The 26,946-nt window shown below is 42.6% G+C and overlaps 1 protein-coding gene across 1 annotated transcript; it reads right to left on the bottom strand.

Annotated features, from left to right (window-relative positions):
* Nucleotides 1–85: 85 nt before the first annotated feature.
* MALSU1 (mitochondrial assembly of ribosomal large subunit 1) lies at nucleotides 86–10,589 on the bottom strand. Its single transcript, XM_047694123.1, has 4 exons — nucleotides 10,316–10,589; nucleotides 8,985–9,163; nucleotides 1,933–2,014; nucleotides 86–596 (listed from the first exon to the last, which is right to left on the bottom strand). The coding sequence occupies exons 1-4, from the start codon at nucleotides 10,569–10,571 to the stop codon at nucleotides 415–417; spliced, it is 699 nt and encodes a 232-aa protein (XP_047550079.1). The 5' UTR covers nucleotides 10,572–10,589; the 3' UTR covers nucleotides 86–414.
* Between the last annotated feature and the right edge of the window lie 16,357 nt (nucleotides 10,590–26,946).

Below are 26,946 nucleotides of genomic sequence, written 5' to 3'. Positions count from 1 at the left end.
TTGGTGCCGCTTTTGAAGTAAGAACCGTACGTTTTAAGTAATAAGACTAGTGGGGTGGTGATGTGCTGTTTGCTTTATTTAAAAAAAAAAATGGCTATTCCATCTACAGAATAAGATTTACACTGAGGCAAAATTAAACTGTTTGAGAAGAGCACAGAGGCCAATACTAACTCCGTGAAATCCTGCTGGGATATCAGAAATAAAAACAATGTACTAAAATTTTAGTTTAAATATACTGATTCTTGGTGTAAGAATCAGCTCACTTACCCACAATTTCCACACACAGTTAGCATGCATGCCCACATATAAGGCTTTGGACAACAACCTGACCAATCAGGTGGGGTTTTAGAGCTGTATTTTTAAGAAGTAACTCAATCCAAGTCTGATAATGACAAAATAGTTATTATTTTATTCTTATTTGAACTCCACTGGAGTCAGGGATGAAGTATCATCTTCTATTCCAAGAATGAAGTCTTCAGGTAATGTCTCAGGTGCTATCTGTGCTAACTGGTCATCATAAGAACGTAGGGTCCATAATTTCTCTAATTCATAGGTTTCTCTGGTTTCTGGAAGCATCAAATGAATCACCATGCTGCCTATCAATCAAGGACAGATAAGAGTTAAAGAAGCAGTTCATTAGCTTTTATTCTTGTGCTCTCACAAACCTCTGTGATAGAACAGTGATTGTCAAAGAATGGATCCATATCCAAATTAGGATTACCAGGCAATTTACTAGAAATGCAAATTATGGATACCTTTCCTACAGAAATGCCATAGAAATGATGTTCTGCTTTTCTCAGTGCTTTATACAAGAGAGGGACATGGTATCAATATGTAACATTCCTGGTGATTACTTCACTCTCAGTGGATATCACATTTCTGCATATACTCTGAGCAAAGCATGGATTGCCTTTTCTTCTAGACTATCTTTTCAAGGCTGTGTGTGAATAGTCTTAGAAAGAGGCCATGTCCCTCCAGAGCAAAGGACAGGTTTACTTATAGCAGCGGGTCTCAGGACATTTTTTATTTTTACAAATGAGGCTGGAGAGAAGGGAGACTGCTAAACATCCTACAATGCACAGGATCTCTCTCCCCACTCCCACCTGAATCACATGGTCCAAAAATGTTAAGAGTGACAAAGCACAGAAACCTAACAGCCATAGCAGAGAAAGTGTCTTCCGCCACAGCAAATGTGGGTTTACTTCTGCCCATTATAAAAGATGTGCTAGCCTAATCTCAGGGTTCCTCTCTCAGAACTTTGCAGATGTCATCTAGCCCGGTGTTTCTCTACCTATAGAAAATGGGCTCAGGGAAGCCGATGAAAACAACAAAAACAATGAATGCTGCTGCTGGCTACTGTTACTGTGATGAGTAATAAAACTGTCCATCTCTAACCCAGGAATAGCCTTGCGTCTTTCACCAGAAACTGGGAAGCTAACTTGTTAGTTATAAAATCTCAGACCCTTCACAATCCTTGACAATCACTGTTTTTTCCTTTATAATACGTATCTTATGAAATACATGTATATATTAATACCCAAATTCGTTAGGTCTTTTCAAAATTCCAGTCCTCTGCTCTTGTCCTTCTCAGTACCTGAAACGCCCTTGACCGTCACCTCATCTGAGTCATTCTGGGCCAACGTTATGTACACCCCAAGCCTTCTGCCACCACTAAGAGCTCTCTCCCACCTCTACCACGTTATCCACTCTGTTCTCCACCATCTTTCTGAACTGCGTGGCTAGTTACATACTTACACATTAGGTGAGGTTTTCACATGTTAATAAGACCTCCTGGGTTATAATTAAAACTTTAAACAAGTATCAAAAATATCACATGAAAAACAATCTGATCTCAATCCTTTTACAACTGAAAATAGTTCAAGATTAGGACAAAATATATACTTATCTGTAAAATATGTCAAAATAACTTACCAAAGTCCACACAGAGCCAGTCATCAGTGTCCTTCCCTTCAATCTTAACATGAGGCTCACTTTTACATTTCAGGTATTTATACTGAAAAAAGCCAGATTATATATTAGGAGAGAGGTGGAAGAAGTCTCTTCTCACTGAGGATGGTCTGTGGGGGTATTTTTCTTGATCATAAGAGGAATGAGTAGGCTAGTTCCTAAGTTAACTATACTCCATAGTAAGTTGAGGAAACTATTCCTCCCCCACCACCCAAATCCTACCTACCCTCCTATACCTCTTCTCTACTGAATACCTACTGCCCAATCCCTTCTGAAAGGGCCATTCTACTCATATCCACCAAGGTGTGTCTGAGGCAAAGAGGACCAAGCTCACTCAACATCTGGTCCTCACCTACATCACTTTCAGGACAATATTCATGGGAATTTTACCATCCCATGGCTCTATTCTCAATAGGTCTTATGAATGGTCCAAAACACCCGATACACTAGTATCAGACAAACAGACTTTAAATCAAAAACTATTACAAGAGACCAGGATACTAATACAGTGATAAAGGGGTTCAATACTCCAGATGATTTAACAATAATAAACATGCACCAAAAATCAGAACTCCTGAACATATGGAAACAAACATTGATAGAACTGAAGGGAGAAACAGAGCACAACACAATAATATGGAAGACGATGCTCCATTTTTTAAAAAAAGATTTTATTCATTTATTTGACAGAGATAGAAAGGGAACACAAGAAAGGGGAGTGGGAGAGGGAGAAGCAGGCTTCCCACTGAGCAGGGAGCCGGATGTGGGGTTTGATCCCCAGACCCTGGGATCATGACCTGAGCTGAAGGCAGACGCTTAACGACTCAGCCACCCAGGTAGGTGCCCCGATACTCCATTTTCAATAATGGATAAAAAAAAAAAAAAAGACCAGTGAGGAAATAGATGACTTGGACAACACTACAGGCTAACTGGACCTAATAGACATTAACAGAACATTCCATCCAAAATAGAACACACATTTTTCTAAAGTGCACATGTAACATTCTCCAGGATAGATATGTTAGGCTACAACTCAATGAATTTAAAAAGCCTGAAATAACAAAGTATATTTTCTCATCACAATGAAATGAAACCAGAAACAACAAAAGGAAAAACAGAAAAGCCATAAAAACAGTAAGTCAAAGAAGGTATCACAAGGGAAATTAGAAAATATCTTGAGACAAATGAGATTAAAATACAACATACCAAAACTTAATGGGATATAGTAAAAGTAATGTGAAGAGGGAAATTTATAGTTATAAATGCTTCCATGAAAAAAAGAAAGTTCCCAAATCAACAACCTAAATTTACACCTTAACTAGGAAGTAAAGAAATTAAAGCTAGCAGAAGGAAGGAAACAATGATCAGAGATAACCAAAACTGACGAATATCCATGAAACCAAGATTTGGGCCTTGAAAAAGATAAAACTGACAAATCTCTAATTAGACTTACTAAGAGAAAACAGAAGATCCAAATAACTAAAATCCAAGGGGGCATTACTTTTTTTTTTTTTAAAGATTTTATTTATTTGTTTGACAGATCACAAGTAGGCAGAGAGGCAGGCAGAGAGAGAGGGGGGAAGCAGGCACCCTGCTGGGCAGAGAGCCAGATGTGGGGCTTGATCCCAGGACTCTGAGATCATGACCTGAGCTGAAGGCAAGAGGCTTAACCCACTGAGCCACCCAGGTGCCCCGGGGGCATTACTTCTTAAAAAAGGCATGATGAATAATATGAACAACTATATATCAGCAAATTGGATAATTTAGACAAAATGGACAAATTCCTATAAACTCAATTTACCAAGACTGAATTGGGATTGAATCAGTAATTGAAAACCTCCAAACACGAAAGGGGAACCCTCCTACACTGTTGGTGGGAATGCAAGCTGGTGCAGCCACTCTGGAAAACAGTATGGAGGTTCCTCAAAAAGTTGAAAATAGAGCTACTCTATGACCCAGCAATTGCACTACTGGGTATTTACCCTAAAGATACAAATGTAGGGATCCGAAGGGGCACGTGCACCCAAATGTTTATAGCAGCAATGTCCACAACAGCCAAAATATAGAAAGAAACTAGATGTCCACCAACAGATGAATGGATAAAGATGTGGTGTGTGTGTGTGTATAAAAAATATATATAATGGAATACTATGCAGCCATCGAAAAAGAAATCTTGCCATTTGCAATGACATGGATGGAACTAGAAGGTATTATGCTAAGCGAAGTAAGTCAATAAGAGAAAGACAATTATAGCTCTCTGATATGAGGAATTTGAGAGGCAGGGCGGGGGGATTGTGGGGGCTAGGGAGGGAAAAAGTGAAACAAGATTGGATTGGGAAGGAGACAAACCATAAGAGATTCTTAATCTCAGGAAACAAACAAGGTTTCTGGGGGTGAGGTGTAGAGATGGGGTGGCTGGGTTATAGACATTGGGGAGGGTATGTGCTATGGTTAGTGCTGTGAATTGTGTAAGCCTGATGATTCAGAGACCTGTACCCCTGGGGCAAATAATACATTATATGTTAATTCAAAAAAAAAAAAAAAAGGAAAAGAAAACCTCCAAACACTATTATATCTCAGTTAAAAGAAAGAATGAACAAACAAGACCAGAAAGAACAACCTTCTAACAAAGTAAAGCCCTGACCAAATGGTTTCACAGATGAATTCTACCATTTAAACCAAAGCTGAAAACAAATGAATGAATGAATGAATGAATGAATGAACAAAAGCTAACACAAATTCTTCTCAAACTCTTCTAAAAAACTGAAAAGGGAATCCTTTGTAACTCATTCTATGCAACTACCATTACCCTGAAACCAAGGCCAAAGACACTACAAAAAAACAAAACTACAGACCAGTATTCTTGATGAACACTGATGCAAAAATCCTCAATAAATTATGTGCAAGCCCAATTCAACAGTATATTAAAAGGATATACAACAAAACTGAGTGAAATTTATTCTTGGAGTGGAAGGATAGTTCCATAATCAATCAATATAATAAACCACATTAACAAAATGAAAAACAAAAGTCACAGGATCATCTCAAATTTATGCAGAAAGCATTTCACAAAACTCAACACCCTTTCATGACAAAAATACTCAAAGACAAAAATACTAAAAGATAATAAAGATCATACATGAAAAGCCCACAGCTATTGTCCTACTCAATGGTGAAACACTGTAAGTTTTCCTTCTAAGGTCAGGAACAACACAAGAATGCCCATTTTTGCCACTTCTATTCAATATAGTGCTAGAAGTTCTGGCCAGAGAAATAAGAGCAAGGGAAGAAAAAAAAAGGTAATCAAATTGGAAATGAAATAATGAAATTATCATGGTTTACAGACAACATGACTTACATACATAAAACCCTAAAGATTCCACAAAATCACATGTTAAAATAAATGATTTCAGCAAAGTTGTAGGATACAAAATTAACATACCCAATCAGCTGTGTTTCTATACACTACCTAATCAATAACCTGAAAAGGAAACTAAGAATTCCATTTACAATGGAATCATAAATAAAATACTTACCAATAAATTTAACCATGGAGACAAAAGACTTGTACACTGAAAACTGTAAGATGTTGCTAAAGAAATTAAATAAAACATCAATAAACGGACACTGTGTTCATGAACTAGAAAACTTAAATTGTTTAGATGTCAGTACCAGGCAAAGCTATCTACAAATTCGATGCAATCCCTACCAAAATCCCAGGGACATTTTTTTTTTTTTGGCAGAAGTAGAAAAGTCCATCCTAAAATTTATATGTAATTTAAAAGGACCCCAAATAGCCAAAAACAGTCTTGTAAAGGAAGAACACAGTTGGAGCTCTCAACTTACTGTTATCAAAACTAACTACAAAGCTACAGTAATCAAAACAGTGAGCAAGCAGGGCACCTGGGTGACTCAAGTCAGTTAAGCATCTAACTCCTGGTTTCAGCTCAGGTCATGATCACAGAGTTTTGAGATTGTGCCGTGGGATAGGCTATGCACTCAGCGCAGTCAGCTTGAGCTTCCCTCCTGCCCACCCACCCACCTCTGTATTGTCTCTCTAATAAATAAAAATCTTTAAAAAGGGTGGGGCACCTAGATGGCTCAGTCACTTAAGCACCTGCTTTAGGCTCAAATCATGATCCTGGGGTCCTGGTATCAAGCCCCACCTCAGGTTCCCTGTTCAGTGAGGAGCCTATTTCTTCCTCTGCCCCACCCCCAACCCTGCTTGTGCTCTAATAAATAGATAAAATCTTGAAAACAGTGAGCAAGGGAGGCCAATGGAATAAAAGAAAGAGCCCACACAATCAAGCGATTTTCAACAGGGATCAAGTTCATTCAGTGGGAAATGGGCAGTCTTTAACAAACGGAGCAGGGAAAACTACACATCCACGTGCAAGAGAACAAAGCTGGACCCTTACTTTACACCATCTACAAAAACTAAAAACCGATCAAAAACCTAAACATAGGACCTAATACTTTTAGAAGAAAACACAGTGGAAAGCCTTCCTGACACATGACACTGAATTTGGCAATGACTGCTTGGATAGGACACCAAAGGCACAGGCACAACAAAAGATAAACTGGACTTTACAAAATTAAAAGCTTTTGTGCATCAAAGGACACTATCAACAGTAAGACAACCTAAAGAACAAAAAAAATATTTACAAATCACGTATTCATTTTGGGATTAATATCCACAATATATACAGAACTACAACTTAACAATGACGACAACCAAAAAACTAACCTGATTAAAACACAGACAAAAGACTTCATTAGGCCTTTTTCCAAAGACATACAAATGGCCAGTAACACGTACGTGGATGCTCAACATCACTAATCATTAAGGAAGTGCAAATAAAAACCACAATGAGATGCCACTTCACACCCATTAGGATTACTATGACCCAAAACCCAGAAAATAGGAAGTGTTTGCAAAGATATAGAGAAATCGGAACACTTCTGAACTGCTGGTGGGAATGTAAAGTGGTACAGCCACTAAAGAAAAGAACATGCTGGCTCCTCAAAAAACTGAAAGCAGAATTACCATGTTCCAGCAATTCCGCTCCTGATATTAAAGGCAGGGACATGAACAGACACTTCTACACTCACGTTTATGACAGCAATATTCATAATCTCCATAAGGTGGAAGCAAACCAAATGAAAATCAACAGATGAACAGATAAAATGTGATCTATACATACAGTAACATACACAGTCTTAAAAAGATGAAATTCCAACACAAGCCACCGCATGGATGAACCCTGAAAACATTTTGCTAAGTGAAATAAGCCAGTCATAAGTGGACAAACAGGGTATGATTTCACTCACATGAAGTACTTCATTGAATTCAGAAAGAAAGAATCGTGGTTGCCAGGGTACAGAGGGAGAATGGGAAATTACTGCTTAATGCAGAGAGTTTCAGTTTTGCAAGATGAAAAACATTCTGGGGATGGATGGTGGTAAATCACAGCACACTGATGTGAATATAACCACTGCCACTTAACTGCACATCTTAAAAAATGGTGAAATGCTTAAAACGTAAAACCTCTCATTCCTTTTATATCTCCAAGAACAGAGGTCACTTCTAAGTCTTCATCTTCCTCTGTCCCACCAGAACATCTAACAGATCTCTAACAGAGATCCTGGGACCCTGATTGTAACTCTTCTCTATGCCCTCTTGGTTCTCTTTCTTATATCTCCAACTACTCCTTCTTTGGCATCTCCCTTTGCTTTGCCATATTGCAACAAGGTTCTGTTTTCAGTCCCCTTCTTATTTTACCACCCTTCTCTAGGCAAACCTAACTTTTGTTTTGGTCTTAACCATCCCTCTTATGAACAATTTTCAACAAGCTGAGAGAGGTTATGTTCCCCTGTAGAGTATTATCAGAATCAACTAAAGGTCTCTAAGTATATTCCTCACTCTGATTCCTGTTCAGTCTAATTAGAAAATGAACGGTCTTCCTTTTCCTCAATTAGACCTATGAATTCAGAGGGTGAGGACTAGATTTTTTCATCCTTCCAACACCCACCACAGTGCTTGGAAACACTGGACACATTCAAACATTTGAATTAAACCACAGGCCAACATGGTCCAAAAGAACTTTTTGCAATTATGGAAACATTTTATAGTTGTGCTGTACAATATGGTAGCCATTAGCCACATGTGGCTACCAAGTACCTGAAATATGGCTAGTACAGCTGAAGAACTAAAGTTTTTTTTTTTTTTAAGATTTTTTATTTATTTGACAGAGAGAGAGATCACAAGTAGACAGAGAGGCAGGCAGAGAGAGGGAGGGAAGCAGGCTCCCTGCTGAACAGAGAGCCCGATGTGGGACTCAATCCTAGGACCCTGAGATCATGACCTGAGCCGAAGGCAGCGGCTTAAACCACTGAGCCACCCAGGCGCCCCAAGAACTAAAGTTTTAACTTATAATTAGTCACATGTGGCTAGTGGCTACCATAATGAACAGTGCTACTCTAGAAATTCCTCTGGGTTATACTGTCTTCTAGCCTGCCTCAAATTGTTTTATATTTTTATATTTTTTTATTCATTCATTCATCCATTCATTCAATGACCACAAGAGACAAGAATTAGAGGGCTCCTGGGTGGCTCAGTGGGTTAAAGCCTCTGCCTTCGGCTCAGGTCATGATCCTGGGATCAAGCCCCCACATTGGTCTCTCTGCTCAGCATGGAGCCTGATTCCCTTCCTCTCTCTGCCTGCCTCTCTGCCTCCTTGTGATCTCTCTCTCTCTCTTTCTCTCTGTCAAATAAATAAATAAATAATCTAAAAAAAAAAAGAGAGACAAGAATTAGAAATATCCTGACTCATTTGTCTCCTTGTCACTATCCTTGTCACTATCAAGGAACATCAAACACTCAGGCAAATACTGAGAATCTGGACTTCTTACATCACTTCATGATGGATGTACTTTTCAAGTGTTGCTCGTCAGCATGATGCCCTGACACTCTTCCATTAAGTGAATGATTCCAAAGACAAAAGAAAGCATCCTACCATTTTGACAATGTAGTAGGCCATCGCATGCAAGTGTCGGGTGGAAGTTCCACTACCAATCACAAAGTAATCTGTATATTTCAATTCTGGAGGAACCTTGATCACACAAATGTCTCTTGCATTTTCTTGCCTCAGAAGTGAAACCAGCATATCGATGTCAAACTTGGGACCAGTATGATCTGAAATGCACAAAGATTCACTTGTGTCAGGTGGCCAAACAGAAGATTCTGTATGCATCCAGATGCAGCAGCTAACAATGAAACTGTTCCTCCATGATGGTGTTGAGATCTAAAATGTTTTGAAAGACAGAAACGTCCAGGCCTCCTGGAAGCTAAACCTGGGCAGTGGTTTCATACAGCATCGCTCAACTTTTATGGTAAGAGTGAATGTTCAGGTTACACAGAGCCACCATACATTCTTCGATATTACCACATTCAAGTAAAACTGAACATCCATAACAAATGGCTTTCTGTTCATTAATACTTGAGGAACACACCTCAAACATACACAGCTGAGCTGAAAAGCCTCTGAGGTAGTAGCATCTGCTCCACAATCTTAACACATGAGAGATGAAGAAAATGAGGCCTAGCAGAATAAACGAACCGTGCCCCACGCCAACTAATGAGAGCTAAAAATTTAACATTGATCTTCATTTTGAAGCCTCAATTTTCTTGTTAAAGCCATCTGGATTATGTAGCAACTGTTATCTGTGAAAACTTAACTTTCTTTTTTCTGTAGAGATTTGCATATTCTGTTCTTTACCTTGGAGTATTAGAACCTGTAAATTTAAAGCTCTCTTACCTTCTAAAGCTGACTCCCAAGAACCTGGTGGCTAAGTCCACCAAGACCTCTCCCTCTCAGACCCCAATCTTTCACAGATGAGATCTGTTTACAGTCTCTCAAATTTCTAAAAACTTGCAATAATTAGAGGAACTTCAATTGGCTCCGTCCCCTATTAGAGCTTCTTATGCAACTCTCAGGCCCCAGACCCAGCCCTTCCTCAGAATCCTCACGCCCCAACACTTTCGGCAAGTCCGCTTCTCGGGACTCTAGCTAGGAAGAGCGAAGGCAGCTGAGGACAGTGAGGTTGTGATGCCAAGGGTCCGGTGCGGCCACTCGGACGTCTGGGGTTTTGGAGACATCAGTTTCTCTCTCGCCGCGTTAAACGCAAAGCTGGTGTCAACATCTCTGAACATCCTTCCCGCTCTGGAAAAAAGATCTTTCCCTTCTCCAAGGGAAAGGCATAAACAAGAGAACTCAGAGGCTCCTCGGCCGAGACCCAGCTCCCGGCTGCCGGCAGGGGCCCCCGCCGCCCTCCTCCAGGCCGGTACCTGCTGTGCCTGTCTCCGGGCGCTTCTGGCCAGCTGCCCCCTCCGCCCGCTCCTCTAACCCCGGTCCGCCGTGCAGGCCGCGCGCACGGTCGGGGCTCAGGCAGGCCAGGCCCAACGCCGGTCCCGCCTTAAGCCGACCCGCGGCCAGCAGACAAAGCCGTGGCCCCCAGCCCGCCGAGAGCACCGCTCCGGGGGATAGAGCCCTACGCCACAGCAGCGACCCGAACCGCCGCGCCACACAGCTTACGGAGCCCATCCGCTTTCTCGAGCGACGACTCACCCGGCGGGCCTTAATGGAGCCCGGGCAGGTCGGCTTTTCATTGGCTAGGCCAACGTGTCAAGGCCTCGAAAATTGACGTAAGGGGCGTGGGCGGGGCCAGAGGCCGGAGGTGGGCGGAGTCCGAATGCCCGTGGGCCCGGCGGTGACCCGGAAGGGCTGATTTGGGGGTTAGGTTTTGCGGGAGTGGAAGGGTTAGTTATTTGACTGCCAACCCTTGCTTTCCCTACGTTTGTAGTGCAATGCGCTATGGTATCCGCTGTCTCTTTTAAAAAATGTCTTCCTCCACAGGAATGTAAGCCGCACGAAAGCAGAAATGTTTGTTTTGACGTGGTCTCCGCAAAACCTAAAACAGCTGGTACTGAATGTATGGAAGTTGCTGCTGTTGACTATGGTGAGGGACAGAAGCAAAGAATGTTTCCCTTTAGCCCAAAAGGCTGGCCTATATATAGCCTTCATAGTTACGATAAGGATCAAATACTACCAGTTGCTACCTTCTTAAGCGTCTCATCACTGCCTATACTTCTCACCAGTAGTTAGTATCTAGTTGAATGATAAGCAACAAAGAAATCTTACGAAGGTAGTGTTTATAAGCAGAAGTTCGAAGAAGACATTTATGATCAATTAGTCCTTGCACATTCCCTTCCGCTTCTCCCCCTTTGAGCATGATGCATAGAAGGACCAGCTTCATACAGCAAAAGTGCGGCTCTTTCTGCCCACCAGTCCTGTCCCCAGCTACTTACATAAACAGTAAGTTGCACTGTAAAATGTCTCAAGAATTCTTTCTTGGGACGCCTGGGTGGCTCAGTTGGTTAAGCAGCTGCCTTCGGCTCAGGTCATGATCCCAGGGTCCTGGGATCGAGCCCCACATCGGGCTCCTTGCTCGGCAGGGAGCCTGCTTCTCCCTCTGCCTCTGCCTGCCACTCTGTCTGCCTGTGCTCCCACGCGCGCTCTCTCTCTAACAAATAAAATCTTAAAAAAAAAAAAAAAAGAATTTTCTTGACCATTATGCTTATAAATCCTGCAATAATTACTGGAATTAGGACATAAAACTTCCTACTCATTGCCCATTACCAAGAAAATTATCAAGATTCCCTTGCAAATTTGAAATCCCATGAAGAAAATCTTGTTATTCTGGGCTGGGGTGAGGTGGGAGGCAGAGGTGTAAAGGACCATTTGGAAAACTTATCAGATCAGTCCTTCCTGTACATTCTCTGTGGTGTTGTTTAGGCCAAGAGCAAATACAGCTTTCCAGATAAAAGTTAAGTCTTACCCTCTTCATCACCACTTTCCAGAACGTATGCTTGGATTTGGTGCTCCTCCTGATGATTTTGCCATCAGCTCCATGTTACTACCCTTTTCTCTGAACATCCCAAACCTGATTTGCCATCTGTATTTGCCATCTTATTTAATGGATCATCATTCCCATATCCTAAACTCTGGGTTACATTCACTCCAGGATCTCCTGGCAATAACTAGTCCATTGTCAAAGCTGTTTATGCTACGTCCAAAAGGTTTTTTTTTTTTTTTTAATTCAACTTCTTGTCTTCATTCCCACCTCCTCAGTCTGAGCTCCCAACAGCTCTGTCACCAATTCATCTCTACTTTTTCCTCCCTTCATGCTGCTATGCCGTCTACTAGAATTATTTTAGCCTCATCTTCTTTTTGCTGTTTTCCAAATATACCATAACCTTTCAATGCCAAGCTTTGTACATGCTATTCCATTTTTAGAGTGCCCTGCCTCCACCTTTTCACAAGATGAACTCAGACTCACCCTGTGGGACCTACCTTAAACATTAAGGTGTCTCCCCTCCTCTCTCAGATGGTCCTTCAAGGGAGAAGCCCGTGGCAGTGTTCTCAGATGCCCTGAAACCATAGGTTCGGTGCTTCATCTTATTCAGGTTGGACTCCCCGTCCTTAATGGCATGAAGAGTATGCCAGACAGACCAACACAAAACATCTGAGAAAGCATGCAACACAGACGACATGCTCCACAGGGAGCTCGGGGTGAAGAAAGATGGTGACTTACCCCTACATTTATAAAATAATGAGTCTTTGTTTCTCCTCTTCTAACGCTTAAATATGACAAACCGAAGGGAATTGGGTGGGAAGAGGCAAGAGAGGAAAGGCACTGGAGTTTCTTGGGAAGGAAGGGGTCCCCTGTGTCCCTATGCCCATTAATGAATGGGCTTGAGGTCTGGGATATGAAGCTTTGTTTGCAGTGACACAGCTCCTTGTAGACCTGCTGATGAAGTTTGGACATGTCCTGCTGGATGAAGCTGAATGACTGAGACAGGGCCAGGTGCTTGCAGTACTGGGTGTTAACAAAGCAGGCCATGAGAACCGCCCACTGAGCGTTGCCCCCAAGTCAGGACCTGTGCTACACATGTCACAGGAGCCAGATCCCTCTCCGCTCCTCTTCTCTTCAAAAGGATTTACCCCTCTTCTGATTAGGAAGTTTGTAAAACAGGACCAAAGAATTTTTAAATAGAAATATACTTAGAATATCTGTAACCAATGGGATCTGTAAGGGAGGCAATTTTAATCTCAGCCCTTCTCTCTGTGTGGTCCCCTGAGGGCAGAAACAGTAGAAATCTGGGGGAAAGGATGAAACTTAAATGACAGAAGAACATTAGCTGAGGCTGGAAAGTGGTGGTCCCAACCTTTTTTATTTTAATGAGGTTTTGTTTTAAAAAATTGTGGTTCTTTCCACACATGACAAAAAGCTGCTGTGAGTTAAGCTATGCTTTTATTTTATTTTATTTTATTTTAAGATTTTATTTATTTATTTGACAGAGAGAGATCACAAGTAGGCAGAGAGGCAGGCAGAGAGAGAGGAAGGGAAGCAGGCTCCCCAGTGAGCAGAGAGCCCGATTCAGGGCTCAAGCCCAGGGATCCCAGGACCCTGGGATCATGACCTGAGCTGAAGGCAGAGGCTTTAACCCACTGAGCCACCCAGGCACACCTAAGCCATGCTTTTAAATACAATTACATTGAATTATGTTTAGCATCTACATCCATTCTCTGTGGGAAATGTGTTTATTCTGTCAAAGACAATGTTTGCAACCATGCAACCATGGTTTGCAACCATGAACCTCCTTTTGCAACCAAAAGGAGGTTCATGGGTTTGAAGATTAGGACACACAAGTGTCCTAAGAAACTGATGCACAGACTCAGTGGAGGTTGGACTACATAAACCTCTCAGTCCCCAAACTATATGAATTCAGTCATTAATTTATTAAACAATCATATGCCAGACGTGATGTTAAGTGCCCCATGGTCAAGTGTGGGTACATCAGGGAAGCTTGCTCAGCCTTTCTGTAGTTTAACCCCTGGGTTCTGCTCTGTCCCAACCTGCTCTGTTCTTCACCCCCGCCCCCCACCCGTGTATTTTCTTTGAAGCAGGTCCCTGAGCCCCTCTGATGTTATCTCCCCCAGTAACACCATTATCCTCTTCTCAGTCACTGGAGCTAGCTGCAGAGGACATCTCTGTGACTGCAGCTTCCTACCTGCCTAGTTTCCCATGAAGCCCCAGGAAACAAGTGTGGGAGCCTTCTGACTGCTACAAACAGGAGGCTCCTGAATGAACACACCTGGATGTGTGTTCATAATAACATAATGATGTTATTAGGGTTCATAATCTTAGGAAGTCTTTTTTTTTTTTTTTTTTTTTTTTAGGAAGTCTTTTTAGTCAAGGACCCTGGTTAACTCATAATTCCCAACTCCTTCAGTAAGTTGCTTCAAACCCTCCGTTCTCAGCACCCCAAAGGTAGAGATTATCAAACCATCATCCCCTTCTGATTCTGCCTTTTAAAAAGCAACCACGGGGATGCCTGGTTGGCTCAGTGGGTTAAGGCCTCTGCCTTCGGCTCAGGTCGTGATCTCAGGGTCCTGGGATCAAGCCCTGCATTGGGCTCTCTGCTCAGCAGGGAGCCTGCTTCCTCCTCTCTCTCTGCCTGCCTCTGCCTACTTCTGATCTTTGTCTGTCAAAAAAATAAATAAAAATCTTAAAAAAATAAATAAATAAAAAGCAACCACGGACAGAAAACAAAATCCAAGCCTAAGAGCAGATGGCTCCATTCTCAAATAGGGGACATTTTGGTTTTCTGTGGACACCGCTAATGGGTAACATCCCCACCACCACCAAGTCTTTACCTCAGGCAGGAAGGAAAATCTATAAAAACACACGAACAAAACCGAAGAACTTTTGTTAATTACCATGAAGGACACAGTGCTGATAAACCTTGTCTCTGAAATCATAGATTATGAGAAACTGCTGCTGGGAATTATTTTGATGAGAATGGAACATCTCACTCTTGCCTGAAGCATCAGAGGCACATGGTCATTTCACCCTGAGAAGCAGTTTGGATAACGCTCCCCCCTACCCCCCAGGCCCCCGTACACTTCAGAGAAAGGGGTTTCAGATACAACTCTCCACATTTATCTCAACTTTGTCTTTCTGAGGCGCAAGGCCCCTGAGTCTGCATTTTAGCTCGACCGTTGTCAGACACGCATCCCTAATGGCACCTACAACAATGGTACTAACGGGACATGTTTCTCCCCAGGCCCACACCCCTTCTGACTAGTTGAAGCCCAGCTCCATGAGCTTTCTCCTGTGGCATTACATAATGATTATGAAGCTCCGTGGCCCTCCTGACCCAAAAGGTAAACCAGAGCTCCACTCCCCGACGATATCGTGGGCCGTTTTCTTTCCGTCACAGCCTGATTTCTGACTAGCCTCCGATTTCTTCTGTTCTGATCTGTTGACGATAAAGGTTCTGTTTGCTTTTCCTTTTTATAAGCCCAGGTTTATGAATTTCCTCTATTTCCGAATTACGATGAGCCGAGTAATTCTCAAGAGCCCAAGGGTGTAAGCCCTGATGGCCGAACTCCAGCAGGCTGCTTCAGGGCAAATCCTCGGCCTCCTCAGCAGCAGCTCCCCTCCCTTTTAGGTCCCACTGTGGCTCATTTCCAGCCCGGTGTCAGGTCACCACCTCAGGAGGGTGCCCTGAGGTGGTGAGTGGCCAAGTGTGAACCTGGGATCTCCTCTTTACAATGGCACAGTTTGGGGCCACCCCTACAGAAACAAGTCACAACAGACATTCAGGCCCACAGTGGTGGCACATCCATTCTCCTGTTTTCCTGGGGGCTTCCCAAATACACGCCAAATAGAAATTCTGAGAAATATTATATATAAAACTATTAGGAGCAACACAGGTTGGTCTGTTCAAGCTTCTTAAAGTACAGAGAGGCTTCCTTAGCTCCCTGGGGAAAGGTCTGAGGCCCAGGCTAGCCATGATATGAGCGGCTTCTGGGGACATGGCGTTTCCTCCAGGCTCTATCGGCCATTTCCTGCTTCTGACTCACGAAGCTGCTGTCTGGAAAAAGGTGATAACATCAAAGGCACAGCTACTTTCAGCATCAATCACGTTGGTCGCATTTGATGCTTTTATTATAAAGGCAAACCTCATGTTATTGTGCTTCTCTTCGCTGCATTTCACAGATCCTGCCTTTTTTTTTTTTTTTTTTTTAAAATAGATTCAGGGTTTGTGGCAACCCTGAGTTGATTAAGTCTGTCAGCACCATTTTCCCAATGGTGTTTGCTCGCTTCACGTCTCTGGGTCACATTTTGGTATCCTCAATATGTGTCAGACTTTTTCATTATTATTATACTTGTTATGGTGATCTGTGATCAGTAATCTTTGATGTTACTATTGTACTGTTTTTAGGTCCACAGAAAGCATCCATACACGACGGCAAACTACTAAATGTTGTGTGTTCTGGGGGCTCCACTGACTGGTGGTGCCCCACCCCCACCTCCCACCCCGCATCTCTCTCCCTCTCCTTGGGCCTCCCTACACCCTGACGAACAACAACATGGAAATTAGGCCAGTTAGTAAGCCTACAATGGTCTCCAAGTGTTCAAGTGAAAGGAAGAGTTACACGTCTCTCACTTTAAATGAGAGACTAGAGATGATTATGCTGAGTGGGGAAGGCAGGTGAAAAGCTGGGTTTGGCTGGAAGCTACGTCTCTTGGGCTCGTTAGCCAAGTTGTGAATGCAACAGAAGAGTTCCTAGAAGAAATTAAAGGTGCTATTCCAGTGAACACAAGAATGATAAGAAAGCAAAATAGCCTTATCGCTAATGTGGAGAAAGTTGTAGTTAGATATAGTTAGAAAGAAGATCACACCAGCCACAACGTTCCCTTACACCAAAGCCTCACCCAGAGAAAGGTCCGAGGTCTCCTCAATTCTGTGAAGGCTGAGAGAGAGGAGGAAGCGGAACAAGAGGAGTCTGAAGCTGGCAGAAGTTGGCTCCAGAAAGAAGACAGTGCCCGGCTTCAAAGCGTCAGAGGATAGACTGACTCTCTCGTTGGGGGCTAATGCAGCGGGTGATTGAAAGAAGTTGAAGCCAGCGCTCATCTACCATTCTGAAGACGCTCAGGCCCTTCAGAGTTATGCTGCATCTACTCCACCTGTGCTCTCTCAAGGGAAAAACAAAGCCTGGCTGGGAGCACAACTGTTCACAACATGGTTTCCTGAATATTTTAAGCCCGCTGTTGTGACCAACTGCTCAGAAAAAGAGATTCCTTGTTTTAAAGTTTTTATTTAAATTCCAGTTAGTTAACAGTGTAGTATTTAGTATTAGTTTCAGGTGTACGATATAGTGATTCAGCACTTCCACACAACACCTGGTGCTCATGATAACAAGTTCCCTCCTTAACCCCCATCACCCATGTCTTCCAGCCCCACCCCCAGCATCCCGTCTGGTAACCATCAGTTTGTTCTCTATTGTTGAGAGTCTGAGTCTTGATTTCTCTCGCTCTCTATTTTCCCCCTCTCTGCTCATCTGTTTCTTAAATTCTACCTATGAGTGAAATCATACGGGATGTCATTCTTTGACTTATTCCACTTAGCATAATACTCTTTAGCTCCACCCATTTCATTGCAAATGGCAAGATTTCATTCTTTTTTATGGCTGAATAATATTCATATATATGTATATAAATATGGCACATCTTCTTTATACATTCATCAATCGATGGACAATTGGGCTGCTTTCATAATGTGCTACTGTAGACAATGCTGCTATAAACAATGTGGTACAGGTATCCCTTTGAATTAGTATTTTTTGAATCCTGAAAGATTCAAGATATTACTGCTCACTGCTAATACACATGGTCACCCAAGAGCTCTGATGTGGATAGACACTGAGGTTAATGTTTTCATGACTACTCATACAACGTCCATTTTGCAGCTTATGGATCGAGGAGTAATTTCAACTTCCAAATATTATTATTGAAAAAATATATTTTGGGGGCACCTGGGTGGCTCAGTCAGTTAAGCATCTGCCTTCAATTCAGATCATGATCCTGGGGTCCTGGGACCAACTCCCACATCGTGCTCTCTGCTAAGCAGGGAGTCTGCCTTTCCCTCTCCCCCTCCCTCTCTACTCTGCCCTCTCTCTCTAATAAATCAATAAAATCTTAAAAATACATTTTGTAAGGTTGCAGCTGCCATAGATAGTGATTCCTCTGATGGATCTGAGCAAAGCAAATGGAAAACCTTCTGGAAAGGATTCACCATTCTAGATGCCGTTGAAACATTTGTAGTTCATTGAAAGTGGACAAAATTATTAATATGAACAGGAATTTGGGAGAAGTTGATTCCAGCCCTCATGGAGGACTTAGAGTTCAAGACTTCAGGGGAGGAAGAACCGCAGATGTGGTAGAAATAGCAAGAGAACTAGAACTAAATTCTAGTTGGAACTGAATTGCTGCAACCTCATGATCAGACTTTAATGGATGAGGAACTGCTCCTTAGGGAGAGCAAAGAAAGTGGCTTCTCAAGATGGAATGTATGTACTCTCGCTGAAGATGCCGTGAAGATTGTTGAAATGACAAGAAAGGATTTAGAATATTCCATAAACTTAATTGATAAAGCAGCAGCAGGGTTTGAGGGGACTGGCTCCAATTCTGAAAGAAGTTCTGTGGGTACAATGCTGTCACAGTCTTGCATTTTGTGGAAGGAAGAGTTCATCTCGGAGGCACGCTTCATTGCTGTCTTTTTTTTTTTTTTAAGATTTTATTTATTTGACAGAGATCACAAGTAGGCAAGAAGCAGGCTCCCCGTTGAGCAGAAAGCCCAATGCGGGGCTCGATCCCAGGACCCTGAGATCATGACCTGAGCCAAAGGCAGCACCCAGGCGCCCCTGCTGTCTTATTTTAATAAATCGCCACAGCTACTTCAACTTTCAGCAACCACCACCCTGACCAGTCGGCCGCCATCAACATCCGGGTAGGACCCTCCACCAGGAAAAGGTTCCTCAAAAAATCGCTGAAAGCTTGGATGATGGTTGGCACTTTTTAGCAACAAAGTACTTTTAATTAAGGTATGCACGTAGACATGAGGCTATTGCACACTTAATAGACTATACTATTGTGTAAACACAACTTTTAGATGTGCTGGGAAACCCAAACATTCATTTGATTCACTTTATTGCCATCATCTGGAACCGAACCTGCGGTATCTCTGAGGTGTGCCTGTGTGAGGGCAAGGTGAGGTAATTTTTTGGAGTAGTCACCCACAAATGTGGACCCAATAAGAAATAACGTCTTTAAGTTGGAAGGTAGATTTTGTAGGAAAAAGCAAAGAGGGCAGGGTTTTGATTTTCAAACTCTAGACAATTTTGAATAGAAATGGCTTAAATTTCATTTCTATGAGGTTGTCCAGATGACACATGTGGAATGAAAAGATTGTTAATAATTCATTCTTTTAAAAAGCTATAATGCTGTATTTCAAATCTTTAGAAGAGTGGAGAGAAAAACAAATGAGCTACCAAGGTTTACCAGGTCTTCATTTTGCTCTGTTTCAGATCTTCCCTCTCCTCCTTTTTAAAAAAAAAATATTATTTGTCAGAAAGAGAAGGAGAGAGAGAGAGAGACAGAGCACAAGCAGGGGGGGCAGCAGGCAGAGAAACAGGCTCTCCACTGAGTAGGGAGCCCAATGCAGGACTTGATCCCAGGACCCCAGGATCATGACCTGAGCTGAAGGCAGACACTTAACCGACTGAGCTACCAAGGTGCCCCCTCATTTTCCTTTTAGACACGTTACATGAATCCTCATGTAGATTTACATGAATCTACATGATTCATGTAGAGCATGAAGGAGCTCAAGCCCCTTCACACCCCTCCCTAGTCCCATGTCTCCCTCCCCTTCATTAGAGACAACCGCCAGCCTGAACTTTTTTTTTAAAAGATTTATTTATTTGACACAGAGAGATCACAAGTAGGCAGAGAGGCAGAGGGAGAGGAGGAAGCAGGCTTCCTGCTGAGCAGAGAGCCCGATGAGGGACTCGATCCCAAGACCCTGAGATCATGACCTGAGCCGAAGGCAGAGGCTTAACCCACTGAGCCACCCAGGCGCCTCACCCTGAACTTTAAAAAAAGATTTTTATTTATTTATTTGACAGACAACACAAGCAGGGTAAGCGGCAGGCAGAAGCAGAGGGAGAAGCAGACTCCCCGCTGAGCAGGGAGCCCAATCAAGAGGAGCTTGATCCCAGGACCCTGAGATCATGAAGCAAGCCAAAGGCAGCTGCTTAACTGACTGAGCCACCCAGGCACCCCTTTCCTGACTTTGCTGTGTGCCTTTCCTATGAATCCTTCTGTTCTTTATCTCTGTATGTATCCATACAGAATTTATAGTATTGTTTCAAATATTTTTACATTTTACCCGAGTATTATCATACCCTACTAATGGTTTGTTGTTGTTCTACTTGTCTTCTTTTCAGTGGCATTTCCCCCATCTCTGCTGTGGCTGAACATCTTTCCATGTGTGTATTGGCATTTGGATTTCTTCTTGTGGACTGACTGCTCATGAGCCAATTTTTTTCTCCTAAGTTGTCTTTATCTTTTTTTTTTTTTAAGTTTTTTTTTTAAGTTGTCTTTATCTTCAAATTACTTTTAGAAGTTATTTTATTCCACCTGAAAACATTTGCAAACTACTACAGAATACACAGGACATGCAGAGAAAATATAAACAGATAATAATAAAACAAACCTGTTGTCAGCCCAACTACTAAAACACGGCTAGTGCTACTGAAGGAGTACTGCTCCCAATAGCACCTTGTTCCTCCTCCCCAGGGACAGTCACGGGGCTCAGTTTCATAGAATAATGATTTTGCTTTTTTCCTATAGGTTTAGGACATATTTTTATGCTTTAGTTTTATAGTTTAGTTTTCCTTGCTCTTGGAAACTTTAACGACACGGTGTCATGTTGCGTGTATTCTTTTACAACTTGCTCTTTTCTGTCATGATTTTGTTGGTAAGTCTTTCTGCTTGGTGTTTATAGCTATAGCTTCGTTCATCTCTACTGGTGATTAGTCTTCGTTGCATATCACAACTGCTGGATGCATTGAGGAGCAATTTGGTTTGTTCCTTAGGCTGCTCTGAATGTCCTTATCTTGTCCCCAGGAACACATGGGCAAGAGTTTCTCTGGAACATTCTATACCTAAGGAGTGAGGGGGCTAGGTCACAGATATGTGCCTCTTCAACTTCACCAGATAATGCCAGATGGTTTCCAAAGATCAGTGTTTCCCGTTTAATCTCCCAACAGCAAAGCCTAAGTGTTCTGGTGTTCGCTCTTGCCAACACTTGGCTTCGTCAGATTTTTTCATCTTTGCCAATCTACTGGGTGTGAAAGGATGTCTCACTGGTGTGATGCCTACTGGGTGTGAAATGATTATTTGCATTTCCCTAACAGTTCTTTATATAAACCCTGGGTACTAATCTTTTATCGGTTTACATGTATTGCAAACAGTCTTCTAGTCTGTATCTTTCCATTTTTTATCAACTTCACTGCTGTACAGTTATATAAAACACACATAACCAAGCCTACAATTTGATATTTGAGAAATATATACAGTTATGTAATTACTACTGTTTTGGTTTAAAAAGTGTCCCTTGTCCCAAAAGTTCCTTTGTGCCCCTGGTTAATCTCCTCGCTCCCCCCAATCCCAGGCAAGCATGACCTGCTCTCTGTCACTATAGTGTTGCCTTTTCCTCAAAATCATAACAGTCTCATTCAGTATGTCTGGCTTCTTTTCTTTAGCATAATGCTTTGAGATTTATCCATGTTATTCCATCTATCAATAGTTTACTCATTTTAAAAAAAAATTTGACAGAGAAGGAGAGACAGCGAGAGGGGGAACACAAGCAGGGGGGGTGGGAGAGGGAGAAGCAGGCTCCCCGCTGAGCAGGGAGCCCGATGAGGGGCTCGATCCCAGGACCCTGGGATCATGACCTGAGCCAAAGGCAGACGCTTAATGACTGAGCCACCCAGGCACCCCAGTTTACTCATTTTTAAGTAGTATTTCGTGGTATGGCCATAATGTATCTGCTTATCTATTCCACCAACTGATGGAAATGCAGGCTGTTATAAATAACATTATTATGAGCATTTCAGTACAAATTGTTGTGTGAACGTGTCTTAATTTCTTTTGGGTAAATACCTAGGAGTACAAGGGCTAAGTCATATGGTACGTGTATATTTAACTTCATAAGAAACTGCCAAACTGTTTTTTCCAAACAGCTGAATTCTTTTCCATTAGGCACTTTTTTTTTTTTTTAAGATTTTATTTATTTATTTGTCAGAGAGAGAGAGGGAGAGAGAGAGCAAGTACAGGCAGACAGAATGGCAGGCAGAGGCAGAGGGAGAAGCAGGTTCCTGGACGAGCAAGGAGCCCGATGTGGGACTCGATCCCAGGACGCTGGGATCACGACCTGAGCCGAAGGCAGCTGCTTAACCAACTGAGCCACCCAGGCATCCCTCCATCTGGCACTTTGACCAGCAATGTAGGAGAATTGTGTGTGTGTGTGTGTGTGTGTGTGTGCGCGCGCGCGCGCGTGTGTGTTTTAAGCAAGAAGTTTATGATGTCTTTTTCATATAGAACTTTAAAATTAGAACAATTTCCAATATAGCAATCTTTTTCTTTATGGCTGGTACTTCTGGGGATTTATGGAATCCTTCTTCACTTCGTTCTTCATGTTGTGATTTTCCTAAAGATTTTTTATTTTTATTTTTTTTATTTATTTGACAGAGAGAGATCACAAGTAGGCAGAGAGGCAGGCAGAGAGAGAGGAAGGGAAGCAGGCTTCCTGCTGAGCAGCGAGCCCGATGCGGGACTCGATCCCAGGTCTCTGGGATCATGACCTGAGCCGAAGGCAGCGGCTTAACCCACTGAGCCACCCAGGCGCCCCATGTTGTGATTTTCCTATTTGAAATTTCTCCTGAGAGGATTATTAGGAATTTTTTTCCAGAAAGATCTATTCTGACATTTCCCCAGCGTGGCTCATAGACAAGATACACTTAACTTAGTGTGTCTGATAATACAGCCTTTGTTGTCATTACAGAATAATGTGATATGAAATTGAGAGTAAGAACTCAAAGTCTTCAGTTAAGAAAATTACATTTCATGTAACTGAAATTCTCTGAAGAATTTTTGTTTTTCAATTGAGTTCAGAAAGGAGTTGAACAATGCTTTAAAAACAAAAATCAGTAAACTTTTTTTTCTATAATGGACTAAGTAGTAAATATTTTAGGCTGTGCAGACCATAGATCTCTGTCCCAGCTACTCAGCCCTGTTGTTTTCATGCAAGAGCAGTTGCTGACAGTATATCCATGAATGAGTGTGGCTGTGTTCCAATAAAACTTTATTTATAGACACAGAAATTTGAACTTCATGTAATTCTTAAGTGGCACCAAATAATATTACTTTTTGACCTTTCCTGAACATTAAAAAATATAAAAACTAAGTTTTGCCTATGGGCCACAGAAGAACAGACAGGGAGCCAGATTTGATCCATAAGCCGTGCGTGCTAACCCTTGATTTAGAATACAATCCTCCTGCCACCAGTGTAAGGAAACTGGGTAATATCATCCTCCCCTTTTGCCCAGCAGAACGTTAGAGACCCAAAGACTTTAGAGTTCACCCAGTTTAGTTTCCCTCCCTTCCCTTTTATAGTTGAGGAGGTTCTGGTGCAGAGAGAAAATCACTGACCTCAGGGCACGTAGCCAGTGAGTGACAAGGCCAGGCTGAAGCTCAGGTGTGTCCACTGAAGCCCTAGCTACCTTCCTCAACTCAGTTCCAAAAGCTACAACCTAAAACTAGATCCACAGCCACAAAATCCTTCTGCCACTTCTCAACAACAGTTAAGTTTTTTTCTTTTTTATCCCAAAGGAATTTATTCTAATAAACACCTTAAAATTAAGGACTTACCAAACTCCAGCCCTGGTATTTAATTTGCACCATTTAAACCTATACAGTGCAAGTAACAGTGACAACTGAATTAGAAATTTTGATTAGGGAGATGACATGATGTTATCTGTGGGAAAATTATACAGAGAATTAAAAGTGGTTAAATTCTAAAGTACCACTAAGACACCCAAATTCTGAAGGGCCTATGGAAGTTGTCCAAAGCAAATTTTATTCCAGAATTTCAAAAGGGAATGGCAGTTTAGCTCTAAGTCACAGAGGACTAGGCCTCTGCAGATTAGACTGAAGCCAACGAGGGACTGGCCAGGCTGTGGGAGGGGGATCCAGGCCAGAGATTAGGGCTCTCATTTCAGTGAACATCTAGAACCCAAACTCTAAGACAGCAGAGTCCTTGTCTCTGGTTCATAGTGGTGTCCCCTCCAGACCAGAGCCTGGGACATACTGGGGATCAGTAAATGATGGTTGAAGGATCAAAATCAGTCTGCAAAGATGGATTCCTGGGAACTGACCCCTGACTTTTAAGGGTATGTAATCTAGCAGCTTTGGGATGCTTCTTTGTAAAAAACCTTAAAGGATTCCTCCCCACCAGAAGCCCCATGGTCACCTTCATCCCCTGGAGGACTGTCTTCTCATCTGCTTTTTGCCTGTCACTTATGTCTGGAGCTATCCATTCGGGATGTAATGAAGGTATTGAAAGTACTGCCCTTTAAACTTTAAACAATTGGAAATTCAACAGTGGCAACCAGTGTTTATGAATGAGTGGGAAGTGTTCAAAGGGCAGACATTTATAAAAAGTCCTAGAAATAAGAAATTCCCAGAATAATTTATTACCTACGCACTTCAATTTTCTTTGGAAGTTCTAATTCTCAGCAAACATTAATCAAATTATCCCACTATCTTTCAGGTTGTTTCCCCCATTTCACAGAGAGCGATTCGGCCAAAATTAAATGACTTCTTACCAAGGTCACATAGAGCATATAAATCTAAGTAATTCATGATTTTGGCTCTCTCTCCTGCCATTTGTTAGACTAGAATGGAGGGAAGTTGGATGGGGATTTCCACTGGCTTCAGAGGTGACCGTGGATTTGCTGCTCTCTGCTACCCCCTGTTGATAGGATAGGGGAAGAGCGGATCTCAAGACCAGTATTTCTCAGGTCCTGGACCAGCAGTATCCACATCACCTGGGAACTGTGAAAAATCCAGACTATAGGTCCCCAACCCGGAACCCTGGATTAGAAGCTGTAGGGGTGGGGTTCAGCCAACCTGTAACAACCTACAAATGATTCTGCTGAAACTTGATATTATATTTTTGCTTTAGGAACTAACATCCTGGCCTCCCCATCATCACAAAAATGACTAAGCCCCTTCACCTTGCTCCTGTCCTTGGGCCTCACACAGAGAATATACCACTATTGCCATATACAAAGTGAGGTCAAGTCCATTCATTCTTTCAGGTGGACTGGTAGCAGCCCGGTGAAGTACGCCAGGGAAGGATTGCACACCCACTTTATGGATGAGGAGACTAGGGCTCAGGAAAGGCCAGGAAACTTGCCTGGAGGCTACTCAGCTTCAAATGGGAGGGCGGGGGCACCTGGGTGGCTCAGTCGTTGGGCGGCTGCCTTCAGCTCAGGTCATGATCCCGAGGTCCTGGGATGGAGCCCTGCATCAGGCTCCCTGCTAGGTGGGAAGCCTGTTTCTCTCTCTCCCACTCCCCCTGCTGGTGTTCCCTCTCTTGCTGTGTCTCTGTCAAATAAATAAAACCTTTTAAAAAAATGACAGGGCAGGAGTCAAATCCACATCTTCTTTCTTTATATCCATGTCCTGGACCTTTTCATTTAGTCCACAACAGGGTTTCTGACATTTGGGGTCACGTAACATGGGGTGCTTTGTTGTGGGGTGCTGTTCTGTAGACTGTAGGCCATTTAGCAGCACCCCGGCCTCTGCCCGCTAGACCAGCAGCACTCACACCCTAATGATGGCAATCAAAAATGTCTCCTAATATTGCCAATGCACCCAAGGGGCAAGGGACCTGCGCTGAGAACCACTAACCTACAGCCAGCACATAATTAGAGAGAAATTTCAACTATTTGTGTTCTGCAAATTTTGCACTCTTTGGAGACGATTTCAGGGGGGGAAAAAAAAAGCTTATTTTTGGCCTCCAGGACATCTGCGAAGTAAAGGAACTAGGTTAAACGTTGGTGTCCACTCACTGCTTAAGAAAATCTTGACTACTCCGTAAGAAAATTCACAATTCCCTCATATCATCTAGCATCCAGTGTGTATTCAAATTCCCCTCAGCTGTCACAAGAATACCTTTCACAGCAGTTTTTGTTTTTTTCATGCTAACAGGCAAGCTTGCTTATTTATGTTTTAAAGATTTTTTTTTATTTATGATAGAGAGATAGTAAGAGAGGGAAGCATGGAGGGGTGGGAGGGCATCAGGGAGCTCGATGCATGGTATAACCAGAGCCGAAGGCAAATGCTTAACCGATTGAGCCACCCAGGCACCCTCTTTGGCCTTTTTTAGTTTCGAACGCTAGTCAACAAACTGTGGCCCATGGGCCCAATCTGGCCCACTACCTTTCTTTGTAAATATGCTTTTGCCGGAACACAGCACGCTCTTTCATTTACATATATGGTTGCTTTCAGGTGCCTCGTTAGCGCAGTAGGTAGCGCGTCAGTCTCATATATGGTTGCTTTCGTGCTACAATAGCAGAGGTGAGTAGTTACAACAGAAACTGTATGGCCCATGAAGGCTAAAATATGGACTCCCAGGGTGCCTGGGTGCCTCAGTGGGTTAAAGCCTCTGCCTTCAGCTCAGGTCACGATCCCAGGGTCCTAGGATTGAGTCCCACATCGGGCTCTCTGCTCAGCGGGGAGCCTGCTTCCCTTCCTCTCTCTCTGCCTGCCTCTCTGCCCACTTGTGATCTCTGTCAAATAAATAAATAAAATCTAGAAAAAAAAAAATTGACTCCCTAGCCCATGACAGAAAAAAAGCTTGCTGATCTCTGACCCAGAACGCTCCTCTTGCCTTTGTTTTTAATACAACACTAACAGTTCAAAGAGTCCAGAACATTT

The sequence above is a fragment of the Lutra lutra genome, chromosome 11 (genome assembly GCF_902655055.1).
Source record: "Lutra lutra chromosome 11, mLutLut1.2, whole genome shotgun sequence".
Taxonomy (NCBI): domain Eukaryota; kingdom Metazoa; phylum Chordata; class Mammalia; order Carnivora; family Mustelidae; genus Lutra; species Lutra lutra.
Note: the sequence above shows the minus strand (reverse complement) of the source record. Positions and strands in the feature narration are given on the sequence as shown.